This window comes from Oryx dammah, unplaced genomic scaffold, assembly GCF_014754425.2.
Source record: "Oryx dammah isolate SB20612 unplaced genomic scaffold, SCBI_Odam_1.1 HiC_scaffold_2, whole genome shotgun sequence".
Lineage (NCBI taxonomy): Eukaryota > Metazoa > Chordata > Mammalia > Artiodactyla > Bovidae > Oryx > Oryx dammah.
Genome location: NW_024070186.1, coordinates 193115439 through 193133532, shown reverse-complemented (window position 1 = coordinate 193133532; position 18094 = coordinate 193115439). Strand labels below are relative to the sequence as shown.

At 52.0% G+C, this 18094-nt stretch overlaps 2 protein-coding genes across 6 annotated transcripts; one reads left to right on the top strand and one right to left on the bottom strand.

Moving 5' to 3' along the window:
* Positions 1–7368: 7368 nt before the first annotated feature.
* On the top strand, positions 7369–10241 carry COPS6 (COP9 signalosome subunit 6). The gene is made up of 10 exons (XM_040262899.1): positions 7369–7479; positions 7696–7821; positions 8241–8372; positions 8690–8778; positions 8877–8939; positions 9241–9288; positions 9365–9479; positions 9566–9658; positions 9743–9843; positions 9981–10241. The coding sequence occupies exons 1-10, from the start codon at positions 7413–7415 to the stop codon at positions 10119–10121; spliced, it is 975 nt and encodes a 324-aa protein (XP_040118833.1). The 5' UTR covers positions 7369–7412; the 3' UTR covers positions 10122–10241.
* Positions 10242–10524: 283 nt separating this feature from the next.
* On the bottom strand, positions 10525–18074 carry MCM7 (minichromosome maintenance complex component 7). 5 transcript variants are annotated; one of them, XM_040262699.1, is made up of 15 exons: positions 17835–18074; positions 16561–16640; positions 15866–16030; positions 15571–15695; positions 15316–15496; positions 14886–15023; positions 14442–14591; positions 14127–14241; positions 13908–14039; positions 13638–13721; positions 12979–13372; positions 12655–12738; positions 11906–12074; positions 11049–11158; positions 10525–10907 (listed from the first exon to the last, which is right to left on the bottom strand). In XM_040262699.1, the coding sequence occupies exons 1-15, from the start codon at positions 17863–17865 to the stop codon at positions 10706–10708; spliced, it is 2160 nt and encodes a 719-aa protein (XP_040118633.1). In that variant the 5' UTR covers positions 17866–18074; the 3' UTR covers positions 10525–10705. The 5 variants fall into 5 exon arrangements, with proteins under 5 accessions (XP_040118633.1, XP_040118625.1, XP_040118650.1 ...); XM_040262691.1 differs by lacking the exon at positions 17835–18074 and adding an exon at positions 17624–17642; XM_040262716.1 differs by lacking the exon at positions 17835–18074 and adding an exon at positions 17283–17355 and having other exon boundaries at positions 10535–10907.
* Positions 18075–18094: the final 20 nt, after the last annotated feature.

Sequence of the window (18094 nt, the reverse complement as noted above, 5' to 3'; positions counted from 1 at the left end):
GTAAAAAAATGTAAGCCTTGGTAAGCACAGCTGCCAGAGGCTCTTTCGCCTGCCTCAGCTCTGGCTCTGAGTAGGGGGCTCCTGATCTGCCTGGAGCTCAGACCCCTCTCCCCTCTCCAGCCCTCCCCTGCCCCTTCCTTCACTCGGGGCCAAGAGAATGACCGTTAAGAAGTGGATGCCAGATGCAAATGTGATGAAACAGTCAATTTGTCCTAAAGATGCAGCTGTGGCTTTTCAAACAGATTAGAGCAGAATTGTAACTATTTTGTTCTCTATCTCAGAAGAGACTTTCATAAGAATTCATCTTTGAAGTCATCTGGGCCTAAAATTTCTTTATGGAAAGACTTTTTAAATTCTTGATTGAATTTTTTAAGATTGTAAGACTATTTTTCCCCCTTTTCCTTTCTTTCTTTTTTGGCCACAGCAGGCGGCATGTAAAATCTTAGTTCCTCAACCAGGGATCGAACCGGTGCCCCTTGCCATGGAAGCTCAGAGTCCTAACCATTGGGCTGCCAGGGAAGTCCCTATAAGACTATTCATATTTTTATTTCTTCTTGAATCATATTGGGTTTGTTAAGTTCTTTGTATGAATTTATCTGTTTCATCTAAAATCTCTAATCTTCTTGTGTGATGTTGGTACTATTATCTTATTATTGAAATAGCTGATTTTGAGCAGTTTTCAAACAATGTTCTGTGAACCTGTGTGGGTCCCTGAGACCAGGTGGTCTGAGAGGTCAAAACTGTTTTCATAAGACAGATTGTTTTTGTTTTTTTTTCACGGTATTGACATTTGAAATGATATGAAAGTGTGAAACTGCTAACGCCTTAGCATAAATTCAGGTAGTGGCCCAAAACTGAACTGTTATATTCTTCATTGCTATATGCTTATAGCTTTTTAAAAAATCCAGTTTCAAAAAAAATCTGGTTTCACTTAAGAATGTCCTTGATGAAGCAGTAAAAATATTAATTTCATTTTAAAAATAGTAAGCCTTATCAGAGGTCAATAGAAGGAAGGGTACTGGTGGCCTTATGTGGGTCTCACATCAGACAATAGCCGTCTTCAGAGAAGGATGTCAGGACTTGGTTTAGCGTGGAAGGGTGGGGGTAGGGGGTAAAAACAGAAATCTTCCTAAAATGTGTGTAAAGAGAGCCAGTTCTCTCTTTTTTTTTAAATATTTTATTTTTATTTATTTACTTATTTGGCTGTGCCAAATAAGTAAGTGTGGGATCTTTAGTTGTGGCATGTGGAATCTAGTTTCTTGACCAGTGGTTGAACCTGGGCCCCCTGTGTTGAGAGTGTTCAGTCTTAGCCACTGGACCACTAGGGAAGTCCCTGCTAAGGAACAATTAACAAGGAGGCTGCCCCATCTTTACTGCTCCAGGGCATCTTGTCTCCCAGAATGCAGAAAAAATTCTTAGCTTATTTGTTTGGGAGCTGCCTTTATGGAGTGACACACTGTGGAAAGAGCTGGCCTGGAAAAGCTGCTGCTTTGAGGGCAAGACCTTTGGCCAGCCCCACCACCAGCCCGAGAGTAAGGACCACCACTCTACCTTGGTTCTGGATGACCATCGCCACCAGGCCAGTTTCTTCCCATCACTTGGTCCCTCTTGTCCAACATCTCAATATAGGACCCCAGAGGACTGAGACAGGCCTCTAATTGGGTACTTGGGAATTCTGGACAGCGGGAGGAAGCAGGCTTGGAGCTATGGAGAGGGCAGACAGGACATGTGGATGTCCTTCTATTCCAGCTCTCTGGGTGTGAGCATTCTTAGGGGATCCACTTGAACCCCAGGCTGAATTCGAAGGGCATCCCAGTTAGTTCTTAGCAGTTATTGGAAATTGATGTGTAATTCTATGGTTCTTTATTCACCTTTCTACCCAATGCCCTAAGATTTTTGCAGGGTGATCGCATTCTCTGCACCCCTGAAATCAGAGAGGCCCCTTACTCCTTGTCTTTTGGTCGATACCTCAGTGCTGATCCCTCGGGGTCACCCCTTTTTACCACATAGCCCACAGCAGCAGCAGCTCTGGGGCATCCCAGCTGTGAGCGCCTCCTGCTCAGTGATTGGAAGTTCCTGGCCTTAGGGAGGTGTCAGTGCTAAGATCCAGCGCTTCATCACACAAGTAACTTAGCCTCTTCAGACTCACTCGCAGGTGGCTCAGTGGTGAAAGAATCCGCCTGCAATGCAGGAGACACAGGAGGTGAGGGTTCAATTCCTGGGTTGGGTAGACCCCCTGGAGGAGGGGATGGCAACCCACTCCAGTGTTCTTGCCTTGGGAAATCCCATGGACAGAGGAACCTGGTGAGTTAACCATCCTATGGGGTCGCAAAGAGTCAGACACGACTGAGCACTCTTGCTCACTCAGACTAACTCGTGTGAAGTAGGGGAAGGAGAGTGATGAAGGGCCCCAGACCGTGCGCAGACTCCAAAGGCGGGATCCAGCTCAGAGCTGGGACCATGAGGGAAGCAGCCACTCGCCACAACAGCGCCACCTGCTGAAACCCCCATGCTGGGGTGATGCAACTCGAACCTGAGTTAACTAGACAGTTCAGTTCAATCGCTCAGTCGTGTCCGACTCTTTGCGACCCCATGAATCGCAGCACGCCAGGCCTCCCTGTCCATCACCATCTCCCGGAGTTCACTCAGCCTAAACGGCCTCACTAGTCAAATAGAAATGATATATTTAAAAGTGTAGTAGCCTGGCTCAAGAACGGTTTTACATGAAAAAGTGGCAGCTACCGCCTTGGGGGAAACCACCTGAAGCAAAATCATGGATCGATGGGGCCCTCAGGGTCAGAGTGCACCCTAAATGCCTGGCTTCGGTTCACCTCCTGCTGGTCCACGCAACTTAGCTTAGTAAGGCAGCCTGGCCACTGACTGTGGCCATCGCCCCTTGGTCAGCCTTCTCTCGGGTAATGATCAGGATGGAAGGGATGGAGAGCTCTCTAGACTTATTTTGAAAAATTAAAGTTTATGCCCTGAACATTTGTTGGCCTGACACTTCTTTTCTTTCCCTTAATCACTACCTCAGGCTAGCCTGGCTAGTAGACTCTCTGAGTGCAGCCCCGTCAAAAGGAAGCCTAGGGAATTCCAGCTTCATTCTGGACCAGCCGTCAAGATCTCTTGTTGGGTTGATGTGGTTCCTGGTCACTTGATTGAGGATGCTGCTCTCTCCAGCTCCCCTCCAGTGGCTCATACATGCTGCGGCAGGCTGAACAGTGGCCCCCAAGATTTCTGGGTCCTAATGCTTAGCACCTGTGAATATGGCAAAAGGGATTTTGCAGATATGATTAAGAATCTTCAGATGGGGAGATTATCCCAGTGGGCCCTGAAGGTCATCCCAAGTGTCCTTATAAGAGGGAGGTAGAGAGAGAGCTGTAGAGGGCAAAGGGTAATGAGACAAAGAGAGACGTTTGAAGATACTGCTAAAATACTGGATTTGAAGCTGAGGAAGAGGCCATGAATCAAGAAATGCAAGGAATGTAGTTCTAGAACCTGGACAAGACATCAAAAGGGATTCTCCCCTAGAAGGAATGTGGCCCTACTTTGGTTTCAGATCAGTGGAAACTATTTCAGACTTCTGACCGCCAGAATAAGTGTGTGATGTTTTAAGTCATAAAGTCTGTGGTCATTTATTACAGCAAGAATAGGGAACAAAGACATGTGCCAAGGTGGAGGGAGTTATGGGTCTTTGTAAGTTTTTAAAAATGCCTCGTTGCTCACACCTGACTCTTCTGAACAGAAGGTCTGGAAATAAGGGATAATTGGAGAAAAGGAGTAGTCACAGTTACTGAAGTGTGACATCCATCACCATCTGTAGTTACTTTTTCTTGTGATGAGAACTTTTAAGATGTACCCTCTTAGTAGCTTTCATATATGCAATACAGTATTAACTGTGGTCCCCAAGCTGTCCCTCAGAATCTCTTCTTTGCAGGCTCTCTGAGCAGACCCTCTGCTGTCTTTCCAGTCAGCCCAGTCACCTCCACTCTGTGGAAGGAAAAGTTAACAAAACAACTAAATAATACATTATGTTTAGTTTTGTTGGGAGAAAAAAGAACCATGGGATGTTTGCTTTACCCTGAGGTTCTGAGGAGTTTTATTTTTTTCTCTAATTCAATGCACTTAAAAAAAATTTTTTTTAACAAAGATTTATTTATTTAATTTTCTGGTCATGGTGGATATTTGTAGCTGCACTTGGGCTTTCTCTAGTGATTGCAGCCATGAAATTAAAAGACGTTTACTCCTTGGAAGGAAAGTTATGACCAACCTAGATAGCATATTCAAAAGCAGAGACATTACCTTGCCGACTAAGGTCCATCTAGTCAAGGCTATGGTTTTTCCAGTAGTCATATATGGATGTAAGAGTTGGACTGTGAAAAAAGTGAGCACCAAAGAACTGATGCTTTTGAACTGTGGTGTTGGAGAAGACTCTTGAGAGTCCCTTGGACTGCAAGGAGATCCAACCAGTCCATTCTGAAGGAGATCAGCCCTGGGATTTCTTTGGAAGGAATGATGCTAAAGCTGAAACTCCAGTACTTTGGCCACATCATGCAAAGTGTAGACTCATTGGAAAAGACTCTGATGCTGGGAGGGATTGGGGGCAGGAGGGGAAGGGAACGACCAAGGATGAGATGGCTGGATGGCATCACTGACTCAATGGACGTGAGCCTGAGTGAATTCCGGGAGTTGGTGATGGACAGGGAGGCCTGGCGTGCTGTGATTCATGGGGTCGCAAAGAGTCGGACACTACTGAGCGACTGGACTGAACTGAACTGAGTTGCTGCCAGTAGGGGCTACTCTTCACTGCAGTGCGCAGGCTTCTCACTGCACTGGGTTCTCTTACACAGACTCTAGGTGCATGAGTGTCAGTAGTTGCAGCACACTGACTCAGTAGTCATGGCTTAGTTGCTCCACAGCATGTGAGATCTTCCTGGATCAGGGACCGAACCAATGTCCCTTGCATTGCAAGGCAGATTCTTAACCACTGGACCATCAGGGAGGCCCTTTAAAAAAAAAAAAAAGGCAAGCTTGTGATAAGCTGCTCTCTTGGGGAGGCTGCTTGCCTCTTTTTGTTTATTTCACTGCTGTGATTCTTAGTTGTGGCATGCGGGATCTAGTTCCCTGACCAGGGATCAAACCCAGGCCCCCTGCATTGGGAGTGCAGAGACATAACCACTGGATCACAAGGGGAGTCCCTACTCCTCACCCTACTTCTTTAGCATACACTTTTCCAAAGCATGTATAAGCAACTGATTCAATTTCAAAGTCATCGGTAAGTTTCACAATAACCACTGTTTTTAGTTTTATAGTTATCTGAACAATGTTTCGAAAGCATTTGAAACAACAAAAAGACAGGAATTCTGTAAAGATTGAAATAGCAATGCAAACTAGCAACTTTACCATCAGTATAATCTTTTTTTTTTTTCGGCCTTCAGTTCATCTGAGAAGCCTTATACTCCTGAGTAGCTGCCTATTATTTAAAAGAGATACATATTTCTGACCTCATTTTTCCTAAATGAGGCATGTGTAGAGAAGTGAAGTTCTCCCATAACCCTCTCACTTGACTGGGAGATTTGTCACTCACTGGGGATCAGAGTGAGAGAGACTCTTATCTTCCCTTTGGCCAGAAGACCTCTCTCCCTGCAGGATTTCTCAGGTCCCTTCCCCTGAGGGCTGCTGGCCTTTTAACTTCTCTTCATCCAGGCTGCATTTAGGCGTGATTGCTTAATTCACAGAAGTCACCCTTATCACAAAAAATCTCCTGGGATCTGCTGGTTCTCGGCACCAGTAGCCTCCGCAGGGTCAAGATACAGGTCTCTACCTGTTCTCTGGGCTTTCCTTGTGGCTCAGATGGTAAAGACTCTGCCTGCAATGTGGGAGACCCAGGTTTGATCCCTGGGTTGGGAATATCCCTTGGAGAAAGAAATGGCAATCCACTCCAGTATTCTTGCCCAAAGAATTACATGAACAGAGGAGCCTGGCAGGCTACAGTCCATGGTGTCTCAAAGAGTTGGACACGATTGATTGACTCTTATGAAAAATGAGGTCAGAAATATATACCTCTTTTAAATAGTAGGCAGTGGCTCTGGAGTATAAGGCTTCTTAGCTGGACTGAAGGCTGGGGCAAAAAAAAAAAGGTTATTCTGCTGTTAAATTTGCTACTTTGCATTGCTATTTCAATCTTTACAGAATTTCTGTCTTTTTGTTGTTTCAAACGCTTTCGAAACATTGTTCAGATAACTATAAAACTAAAAACAGTGGTTAGGAGCACTTTAGGAGGGATTGCTTAATTCACAGAAGTCACCCTTATCATCAAAAAACATCTCCTGGGATCTGCTGGTTCTGGGCACCAGTACGCTCCATATGATCAAGATAGAGGTCTCTACCTGTTCTTTGGGCTTCACTTGTGCTTCAGATGGTAAAGAATCTGCCTGCAATGCAGAAGACCCAGGTTCAATCCCTGGGTTGGGAAGATGGCTTGGAGAAGGAAACGGCAACCCACTCCAGTATTCTTGCCTGGGAAATCCCATGGACAGAGAAGCCTGGTTGGCTATAATCCATGGGGTCACAAAGAGTAGGACACGACTGAAGCAAATTCACACCTGCTCTGTGTGAGGTAACACTTTGGGTACGGTGCAGACACACACTGAAAGAGCCAGCTAGGTTGAGATGGGAGATGGGGTAAAGGCAGTGTACCCAACTTGCTTGGGTGCAGGGGTGGGAGAGGGCTGGAGTTGGCCAGGTTTGCCAAAGTTAAGTTTGGTAAGATTGGTGGAGATGGAAGGTAGAGGGAAGTTGGGAGGGGTTAGAAAACGCTGGGGGTGTTAACAGAAAGAGGAAAGATAAGCCGTGTAGACAGAGTCACTCAAGACCAGGCTCCACTGCAAAGCATTCACTCAAACATCGTTTAGGTGGCCCTGTGTCAGGCACGGATTTGGTCATCGGTGTTACAGTGATGAAGGTGACAGAGGGCCCTCAGGTGGGCGTGAGTGAGGCGTGTGAAAGAAGCAGACGTGAGAGCCAGTGTGGCTGAAGCAGGGGAACCAAGGAGCAGCAAAGTAGAGCCCATGGCCAGCTGGTCGGGCAGGGCCCGAATCTTGCAGGGCCCTGCAGGCCGTGATTAGGGATTTCGGTTTTATTCCGAGCGCAGCAAAATAGCGTTTCATTCATTCTGCAACAGTCTTAGGAACTAGGCGGCCTTATCCCAGTTTTACTGACGAGGACGATCAGGGTAGGGTTAGGTAATTTGTTCACGGTCAGTTGCAGGCGAAAAGGGGTTACAAACACCTGCCGGCCCGGCGTGGCCCAGGGTCCGGGCAGGCGTGCGCCTCGGCGACAACGCGCATGCGCCGCTGCCTACGGAAGCCGGGAGGGAGGGGGCGGGGCCGACGCTGGCGGGCGCGGGGGAAATGGCGGCGACGGCGGCAGCGGCGAACGGGACTGGAGGGAGCAGCGGGATGGAGGTGGATGCTGCAGGTAACGGGCCGTGCGGGGGCGGCTTCTGGAGACTTCCTGGCGGGCCCGTCGAGGCCTTCCTAGAGTCCCGGGAGCAGTCGGGATGGCGAGCCGGCAGCGAGCTCCCTGGGTTAACTTGCGGGAGGGATGGATGGCCCGACTTTGCCGTCTCCCGTTCCCGGCTCCCGGGAGGAACGTGGGGCCTGGACTCTCTTCCCCCACCTTTCCCCTCCTTAGTCGTCCCCAGCGTGATGGCCTCCGGAGTGACTGGCAGCGTTTCAGTCGCTCTTCATCCCCTCGTCATTCTCAACATCTCAGACCATTGGATTCGCATGCGCTCGCAGGAGGGGCGGCCTATGCAGGGTGAGTGTTCGGCGTCATTCTCCAGCCTCCTCCCCCCAGATAGTGGTCCTTTCTCCTTCCTTTGCTGAAGGCAATTCCTCCTCCGCAAATCATCATTTCTCTAGTACTTGGTTCACGTGACCTCAGACCCTCAGGCTATTATTAGAGAAGTTTGAGGATTCCTTTAGTGTTAGTCGCTCAGTCTTGCCCGACTCTTTGCGACTCCATGGACTGTAGCCCGCCAGGCTCCTCTGTCCTTGGAATTCTCCAGGCAAGAATGCTGGAGTGGGTTGCCATTCCCTTTTCCAGGGGAATCATCTTTACCGAGGGATTGAACCCAGGTCTCCTGCATTGCAGGCGGATTCTGTACCATCTGAGCCAGCAGGGAAGTCCTGGAGGATTCCTCACCCTCACCTCTTCTGTGTCCTTTTCTCCTCCAGTGATTGGGGCTCTGATCGGGAAGCAGGAGGGCCGAAATATTGAGGTGATGAACTCCTTTGAACTGCTGTCCCACACCGTGGAAGAGAAGATTATCATTGACAAGGAATATTATTACACCAAGGAGGAGCAGTGTGAGAGGGGAATAGACGTGGGGGAGAAGAGTGGGAGTGGGGGAAAAAAGAATGGGGAAGAGGGTTGGGGAAGAAATAGAGAAATAGGATCAGAGTAGAGGGATAATGAAGAGAGAGTAGCTGAAGAGAACTTAGAAAAAGAACACATACGGGTTATTCCCCACAAAGAAAGCAAGGAGTGAGAAAAGACAGAATAGATTAGTTGTTCTACGTGGAGCCAGGATGGGAAGGGGAGAAGCTGGTAAAAACACACCAGGAGTCTCAAATTAAAGGATGATTTAAAGATATACTGTGTGTCCTGGCCCCTTTCTCTCCAGTTAAACAGGTGTTCAAGGAGCTGGAGTTTCTGGGTTGGTATACCACAGGTGGGCCACCTGACCCCTCCGACATCCATGTCCATAAGCAGGTATACACGTTCACACAGGTACATATTGGGATGGAGACGAGAGAATGAGGGGAAGGAAGATGGACCCTGACACGCATGTGCATCCTCCCTTCTTCCAGGTGTGCGAGATAATTGAGAGCCCTCTGTTTCTTAAGTTGAACCCTATGACCAAGCACACAGATGTGAGTACATGACCCCGTGCCCACTTTGTCCTGCCTGCCTGTCGCTCTGCCCCTGCTTTTATTGTATGACATCTCTGTTCAATCTTTTTGCAGTTTACCATCTGTGAGACTTTAGTCATTTAACATTTAAACTGCATTTTCCCCACATGTGAAAATGGGAATGAGTTCCACTTCAGTAGGTCCTTGGGAAGATTAGCTGAGGAAATGTAATGTGAAAGGGCCCAGTCCAGTTTTGGTGCTTAGTATAGGTTCAGGTGTCTGATGTTTAGTTAAGAGTTGTTCTCTCATCTCTTCTTCACAGCTTCCTGTCAGCGTTTTTGAGTCAGTCATAGATATAATCAATGGAGAGGTAGGTAATGCTCTACCCTTCAACCCACGCAGCCTGCCCCTGGGGTTTGCTGCTTTTGACTCTGTGTGCCCCATAGGCCACCATGCTGTTTGCTGAGCTGACCTACACTCTGGCCACAGAAGAAGCAGAACGCATTGGGGTGGACCATGTGGCCCGAATGACAGCAACAGGCAGTGGAGAGAACTCCACTGGTAAGGGTGGCTGCAGGGGCTTCCTTAGAAGTGGGGGGAAGGTGTGGCCACACACCTTCTCAAACTCGGCCTGACCACCCCCCCAGTGGCTGAACACCTCATCGCACAGCACAGCGCCATCAAGATGCTGCACAGCCGCGTCAAGCTCATCTTGGAGTACGTCAAGGCCTCTGAGGCAGGTAGGACAGTTATCTCCCTGGAGTTTCCTCTCCCTCTTGGGGAAGTGACAGCATCCACATTGATGTGGCTTCTTGTTCCTTCAGGAGAGGTCCCCTTTAACCATGAGATCCTGCGGGAGGCCTACGCTCTGTGTCACTGCCTCCCGGTGCTCAGCACAGACAAGTTCAAGACAGACTTCTACGATGTGAGTGCAAGGCCCAGGATGGGGAGGTGGGGCTCCCGCTGTCTTCTACATGCAGGATACGGCCAGCTCCTGTTCCCTGGGCACATGGTGGGGGACCCAGAGCTCCTGGGAAACTGTTTTTTTCTGTCCCCTCACAGCAATGCAATGATGTGGGGCTCATGGCCTACCTTGGCACCATCACCAAGACGTGCAACACCATGAACCAGTTCGTGAACAAGTTCAACGTCCTCTATGACCGACAAGGCATCGGCAGGCGGATGCGGGGGCTCTTTTTCTGACAAAAGGGTACTTGAAGGGCTGACGTACAGGGGTCAGACAGCTGTCAAGGGAAGGGGTGCTACACTCCCTGGAGAGAAACCTGTCACTAATAAAAGGGGAGCAGCCCCCTAGCACCCCTTCTAGTGGCTCTGTTCTCTCCTGTGGGCACGGTGGATGGCTGAGGGGGAGAGGTTTGTTAGTGCAGCATCCAGCGCTCACAAAGATGAAATACCTGCCTGAAGCTCAGGAGGCATAAGTACTGGTGTCCATACTTTTGAGACTAACTGGAGGGGGGTGGGAGAGGAGACCAGTGGGGCCCGGTATCGGTGCCTTGGCAGGCAGAGCAGGAAGTCCCCAGATTTACTGAATGGCTGGAATAAGGTAAGCATAAAGGGAAAAGACAAGAATCCAGAAAACTCAAAATCCTGTTTTAACAGAAGCAGCAAATGGACACACACTTTATTAGGAAAAAGTAAGTAAAACAAGTGCAGCTTAAGCTGGGCAAAAAAGGGGACCTTCCTTTCCCCTCAAGAGCATGGTCAAGCCATCAAAGGAAGCAGGGTAGGACAATGTGCAGAGAGAGCCAGCGTCCAAGTGGCTGGACTCACACAAAAGTGATCCGCGTCCGGGCAGTGTTCACCTGCCAGACGTTGAGCTCCTCATACTCGTCCAGGGCCTCCTGGAACTGAGCAGGTGTGAAGCCACGAGAGATGCAGCGCTGCTCCGCCTCGGAAAACCGGACGCTTTGGCCCTCGGAGACCAACTCACGGACGGTGGCAAATATCACATCTGCTGGTCTCTGGGTCCTGGACAGACGAGCATGGTGTGTGGTCAGGATTAGAACTCTGAGGTCAGCACCACACACCCAGGGGTGCAGAAGCTGCAGGATGAGTTTCCTGCTCAAGACGGTCAAGGTGCCTCCTGCCACCCTCTGCTAAGCCACTCACCTAGTTGTCTGCCCCTTGTCACCCAGCAGTGAGTCCTTGGACATCTCCATCAGCCGTATGGCTTCATTCACATCTTCCTTCTCCACGGTGTCCACCATCCGCAGACGTGCCTAAGGGGAAGGTAGGGAGAGATGGGCACAGAAGGAGGGGGTGGAACGAAGTCAGGGAGGGCCCCCCACCCTGCTCCAGCTTTAAGGCTGGGCACCTGAGTATTCCTACTCACAAAGGAGTAGCGGCCCCCTCCCCGCCCACCAGGCATCCGCAGTGTGGGGCCGGCACTGTCAGACCGAGACAAGTGCAATGCCCAGGGCAGCGTCCAGCAATTGCCCAAGTCTCCGCCTCTCAACACTGGCCAGTCCCGGTGTGCAGCTGTCCTGTGAGGGAGACCAGGCCCTTCTGAATTCCACTGGGCTCCCCAACACCAGAGATGGAGCCCGGGGCGCTCGGCCGAGAAGGCGACTGGCAGGGGGTAGTGTCCCTGGGGCTCGGGAAGTGCTGGCTCAGCAGTAGGTCAGGTGATCACACTACCTGCACGAACAGCACTTTGGAGCCCCCAGGACGATGGTCCAAGGCGTGAGGACAGAAATGAAGGTTCCCGACACCGGAGCGAGGTTAACCCACCCGCCCCTCAGCAAGATCTGAGCAACAGGGAGAAGCCTCTCTCCTGGGACGCTGGGTATGCCCTGCCGGAGCAGCAAGTACCCACAGTGCGGTAGCACACAGGACCACTATCTGCACTGTCAGCACTTTAGCCCCGGCAGGGCCGGAGCAGGAGGGAGGCGGCAGCGCGGACTGGCAGGCAGGCTGCCCAGCAGAGCCCAGACGGACTAGCCTCCAGCACATAGACTGGCACTCACCAGAGCGGTGGACAGTCGCAGGATAGCCAGCAGAGTCCGGGCCGAAGTGTAGGTGGCGTCCTTACTGGCCCAAGCCTCTCGCCTCATTTCCACATATGCCGCTGTGATGTAGTCGGCCAGAGACTCTGGCACCGCGGGCTGCTTCTCCCGGCACATAGCTATGTACCGCCTGTGGGAAAGCAGAAGAGGTGGAGAGCATGTTTGTTCTGCATCAAGAGTTGGAAAACTGGGAGTAAAGAAACTGGAGGGGAGGGCGCTTTAAAGTAGGAAACAGCAATTGGTGGATGATTAGGCTTAAATATGCTGCATTTAGAAAGTCCGTCAACATTTCAAGTTATCCCCAACTTTTTTTTTAAACGAAAATGGCCTTTGCATGATTGAGACAAATCCACCTGCCTTAAGAGATGCTTTTGTTAATTCATGAGAACAGCTAAAAGTGAAAAACTACATTAGGAGCCCCTGGGAGTCCTTGGACGGACTCCTCGGAGAGCAGTGCTGTCAGGCACCCAGGCAGCAAAAGCCAGCTTTGCCAAAATCTGCACCTGGGTTACTAACCCTGAGACTGCAGGCAGCGGTGTGTGAAGGCAGGTTCTCCACCGTGGTTTCCTATGGCCAGCCGGGGGGAACCAAGACTCCCTGTTCTCAGACCCAGGACACCAGGAGGAGGGGGAGGGGGGGAAGCTTTTCAAGAGAAAGACACAGAGGCCAAGACGCCCGGGGAGCGGACCAGCCCTGTCCGGCTCTCCTACCTCATCAGTTTCATGTCCAAAGGCTCAAACTGGGCGGGGGGCTGCCGGCTGTGCTGGTGCACGTAGGTGATGTGTTGGGCCAACCTGGGAGGAGGGGAGGCAACAGGAGCGCTGTGTCTCGGTGCCCCCTCAGCGCTCCACCCCCCAGCCTGGTCAGCCAAGGACTGTTGGCGCTTCAACCCTGGCTCCGAGAACTGTGGAGCAACCCCTGCTGTTTAAGGGGAAGGTTCTGGTGTTTCCCTAAGACAATAACGGGTTTTCCAGCTTCTCCTCCCTGCACAGATGGCTACAGGGGGTGTCCCCCAAGTGCAGAACTGCAGTCACCTCAGGTCATTGTCTCGGTCAGGCCGGTCCTGGATCAGCCAGAGGAGGTCAAATCGGGAAAGCAATGCCGCAGGAAGCTGTATATTTTGTTCCAGGCTGCGGCGAGGGTTGTAGCGTCCATAGGCAGGGTTGGCGGCAGCCAGGATGGAGCAGCGGGCGTTGAGTGTCGTGAGAATGCCTGCCTTGGCAATGGAGATGGTTTGCTGCTCCATGACCTCGTGGATGGCTGTGCGGTCGGCCTCCGCCATCTTGTCAAACTCGTCAATGCAGCACACTCCCTGGTCGGCCAGCACCAGGGCCCCGCCCTCCAAGGTCAGCTCGCCACTCACTGAGTCTCTCAGCACAGCTGCCGTGAGGCCCACCCCGGAGGAGCCGCGGCCTGTCGTGTACTGGCCTACACAGAAGGGTCAGGAAGACAGACACGCACAGTCCTGTTTAGGAAAATGGAGGACAGTAAGGGAGCAACAGCAGGGCAGAGGAACGGGGCCGTGAGGCGAGGCGTGGGCTGAACTGCTCTACTGACCCAGCCGGGCCGTCCCAAGGCAGTGGCAGGTCTGGGGGTGATGACACCAACATCCACCTCCATCCCCTGGCCCTCCTACAACGGAAGCCTGGTGGTCCTCCTCCTAAGTTTGCCTCTCCCAGGATCTGATACTCACTGCGGGGGGCGAGGCGGTCAATGTAAGACAGGAGCTGTGACTTTGCCACACCAGGGTCCCCCATCAGGCAGATGTTGATGTTGCCTGGAGGAAGGGAAGGAAGCCCCTGAGTGACTGTTCCCTCGATGCAGATTGTCTGCACACAGAGAAAAGGATATTGACGTCTGCCTGCCCTAATCCCACCTTGTGCCCATGAAATCAAGATGGCGGCTTTTATTCTGTGACCGATGCAACCCTGGTCCGGCACCCTTACCTGATGTCTCCACTCACCCCTGATTTTCATGCCTCGAGGAGACTGGTCCACGCCTCCCACCAGCAGGAGCAGCAGCGCCTTCTTCACGTCTTCGTGCCCGTATATCTCTGGGGCGATGGAGGCCGCCAGCTTCTCATAGAAATCCTCCTCTATGGGAAAGCCAAGACTCGAGTGTTTTTCCAGGAGAAAGAAGCGCTTAGGATAAACTCACATTTATCTTCCCACCAACCCCTCACCTGCGATTTGCCTCAGCTCCTCCCTGCTCAGCTCTCCGGCCCCAGACTCATCCTCCTCACTCTTACTCATCTTCACAATCCGATGAGCTTCCAGATAAGTTTCCGAGAGTAAACCCTTGGGCAGGAAAACGCCAGGGCATGAATGAAGTTCTCTGCTTGCCCACCACACAATGCCCTCTGGAGTTCCTGACAAACCCTTTTGTTCCGTTCTGCCTGGTGTTCTGCTATTGAAACTTTCTTCTGTGGGGCTGGTAAAAGGGAGGGGATAAGGAGAAAGGGGACCACCACTTCCTCCTCTTAAACTCCCTTCCTCACCTGGACCATCTGTCGGAACCCAGTGCGCAGGATTGGCAGGAAGATGCCGGTAACGCTGACGTGGTCCCCGGGCTGGGCGATCCTTGTGTTCTCTCCTTCTACCAGCACCGTGATACTGCGAGGGATATTTCCCACGGGCACTTGGTCGCTCTGGGGGAGAAGGGCGCTTGAGGCCAGAGGACTAACCTCCCCTCCTGCGCACACCACTCTGCCACTCCCCGGCCTATTTGGCCCCACACAAACCAACAGAGGAAAGCTGAGCTCTCCTTTACCACATCCCAGCTCAGTCAGAAAGTTCCAGAGAAGCCTGCCTCCTACTCTCTGCAACTTCTCTGCCTCAGCTCCTCTCTCTTTCTTCCCGCTACGTCAGGAGTGACTACCAGAGTTGAGTGAACTCCCAACCTCAAACTTCCCTGGGCCCTGGACCTCATACCCTAAACTCACATGTTCTTGCATCTTCATTTCCTGGAATTTGATGAATTTGGAGCCACGAGTCTGGAGGTACAGTCGGCCTCCTGAGCGGTTGGTCTGGCACTCCTGGCTCGGGCACATGATCAGAGGCATGAAGGTAGGAGATTGGATCTAAAGTGGAAAGTGAAGCACCAGAGGAAGCCATGAGGAAGGAGCCCTCAGTCACAGAAGCCACACCCCTCCTTCGGCAGAGACGATGAAACCTTCGGGACTGTCTTAAGCCGTGCAAGGTATACATCGACAAACACAAAGAAAACAGACTGGATAGAAAGACCACTCCACAGTAGAAAGAAACCAAGAAGTAACCACACAGGCGTGTTTTACAGTAAACAGAAAAAACACCAGTAGACAAGACTCATTCTCACAGAATTAAGTGTGTTCCCGTTCTCTGGTCCATACATACCGGCTGGTAGGTTTCCGCCCCGCACTGGTCGCAAGTGTAAGTGGCCACCACCATTCTTGGTTTGACCTCAGAGACACGAGTGACAATTCCACGCACCGTTACTAGCTTCCCCACAGAGTCAGCCCGCACTTCCCGGATCACACGAGGCTTGTTACTGCTGGGGCCTTGAAAATACAGCTCACTAATGGAGAAAGTGGTCATTAGCAAGGGTCTGGGGACCTGAACCCCACTCAGGTCCCTACCGTGGCCACTCACAATCTGCGCATGAGCTCAGGAGGGTACTGGTTTTGAGGGCTTCGGGCTGCCCCCGGGTCGCGGCTCCGCTGCTCCATCATTAGCCGGTGCTCAATGTAAACATCCAGAACATCTTTATTTACTACCTAAAGGAAAAGAAAGGAAAACAGGAAAAGTGAGTGGCAGGATGGTGAAAGGAAAGAAGGTAAGAGCGCCAGGCAGAAACCACTGACCCCTTTGGGCCAGCTCAGACAGCATCAGTACCCAGGAAGTTTTTCGACACAAACCCAAGTTGTGCGCCCTGCATTTTTCTCACCTCCCTCTCCTTGTATTGAGGCAGCAGCTCTTGAATAGTGTCAGCAAAGAGCCTGGCATAGCGCTTGGTGTTCTCACAAATTGAGTCCACCAGCTCAGGGTCATCCTCAGCAAGGTCATCTAGGTCTACGTACATGGCCACTTGCTCCCGATGAGCCAGTCGGACCTGGGGTGGGGAGGAGAAAGCAGCGGAGCCAAGTTTACCTTACCAGTGTTCACAAGCAAAAATTAGTCGTCATGAGCTCAGCACACAGGATCCAGGCTCCACAAGCGAGAAAGGTGTGTATCACTATGTTTGCAATAATTAAGGTGTTTTCAGGGATTGAGGGAGCCGAAACTGAGTCCTGTTGAGTCTCACATCACTTTCTCCCAGGTGGCACAGTGGCCAAGAATTCGCCCACCAGTGCAGGAGACACAAGACGCATGGGTTTAATCCCTGGGTCGGGAAGATTCCCTGGGGAAGGATATGGCAACCTGCTCCAGTATTCTTGCCTGGAAAATTCCATGGACAGAGGAGCCTGGTAGGCTAGTCATAGGGTCGCCAAGAATTAGACTGAGCACAGACGCAGCACAGTGATACACAAGTATCAGGTATGGTGCTAAATTCACCACTTCCAGAAAGACATACCTGCTAAAATAAGCCAGGCCTTATAGCTCAAGTCACCACCCCTTCCCTCTACCTAACCTTAGACTCACCAACTGGTTCCCATACTTGAACTGCTTCTTGCCAGATTCGTCATCCTGGTAAAACTCTTGTAGGAACTTCTTCACTTTTTCTGTAAGGAAGAATAAAGTCGTAAGGACGGACTTTTCTTCATATACCTTACTGCAAACCCTTGATGGAGATCTAAAAAACTTACTTTTGTTTAAAGTGGAATCTCTAAACAAATTAAATGAACATTCAAATAGGCCTACGTAATTCTCCCCAACAGAACAAAACTCCTTTTCGCAAGTCTGTTTTGACCTAAGGAAGAATAAGTGGCCCCTAGCAGTTTAGAGTATTACCCAATACGCCCCCCCCCCAGGGGAATTCCACTCTCTGCCTTAATTAGAAATCTCAGTACCCTTTTCTAAGGGCCTTCCACACCCGGCAACACACTCAAGTCTCACGGTTCTCAGCTTTCCTTCTACGTGCTCTATTCCCCCTTTCTTTCGGTCCCTTAAATTGTTGCTCTCCCGGGGATCTCCGCCACCAGGCCCGTCCTCCGCCCCACCCCCTCTCCCGCCACTGCTTCCGCTCTTAGTAAACAAAGAAGCACATGGGCCCAGATGCCGCCGCCTCACAGCCCGGGATTCCTCCGCCCGAGGCGGGAGCCCGTCCGGCGATTGGCCGGCTGGTCGAGGGCCACCCTGCCCCACCCCACCACTTCATCCCTCGGCCTCCTCAGAAAGCCCTCCAATTCCAGGCACGCCCCCACCCTCGGTCGCTCTCTCCGAGGCCACCGCGCGGAAGGACACTGTTTACACACGACACTCCCTCCAGTAGCGTCGCGCAACTTCCGCCCGCCTCCACTTCCGCTAGGAGGTGGACCTAATGCGGCCCAATCCCCGCGCGCAGCGGCCCGGGACCGCCCGCCCCACCCTACCTCGGGCTTCGGCGCGTCGGGGGGGGGCGCTGGGAGTGCCTAAGCGCGCGGAGAAAAGCGGGACTGGGGGGTGCTGGTTAGATAGGCCCCTGAGGGCCTGCTCTTTCCTAGACGCGACCCTTCCCTCTGGAGCTTCCAGCTCGGGTGTCCGCACCCCGCCGCACGACTCTCACTCTTTTCCTGGACACGATCACCAGCTCTCCCCCGGCCTCGGCGGCCCGTGCGCACCCCAGGCACCATGCGCCTATACTCCGCCACCTCCCTACCCTGCCTCCGGCCTCGCGCGCCGAGAGCCCGGCCCCGCGGGACTCCAGCCCACACCAACAGGTGTCGCCCAGGAAGCTTCCCGCGCAGAACGCCCCTCCTACACTCGCAGACTCTCACCTTTCTCGAGCACGTAGTCCTTAAGTGCCATTGCTGCCGAGGACCGTAAGGCAGCAATTGGCGGGCTCTGAGCTCTCACTCCCCGGGCAGCAAAAAAACGTCCGCGCGGCGGACCGCGGCCGACCAACCGAAATTGGCGCGAAACGTCGCCCCCCACGTGACCAACGCCGCCGCTTGCGGGCCAATCGGAGAGGATGCGCTTCGTCCCTCCCGCTTGCCGCGGGCCCCAGCCTGGGCCAATCAACGGGCGAACCTGGGCT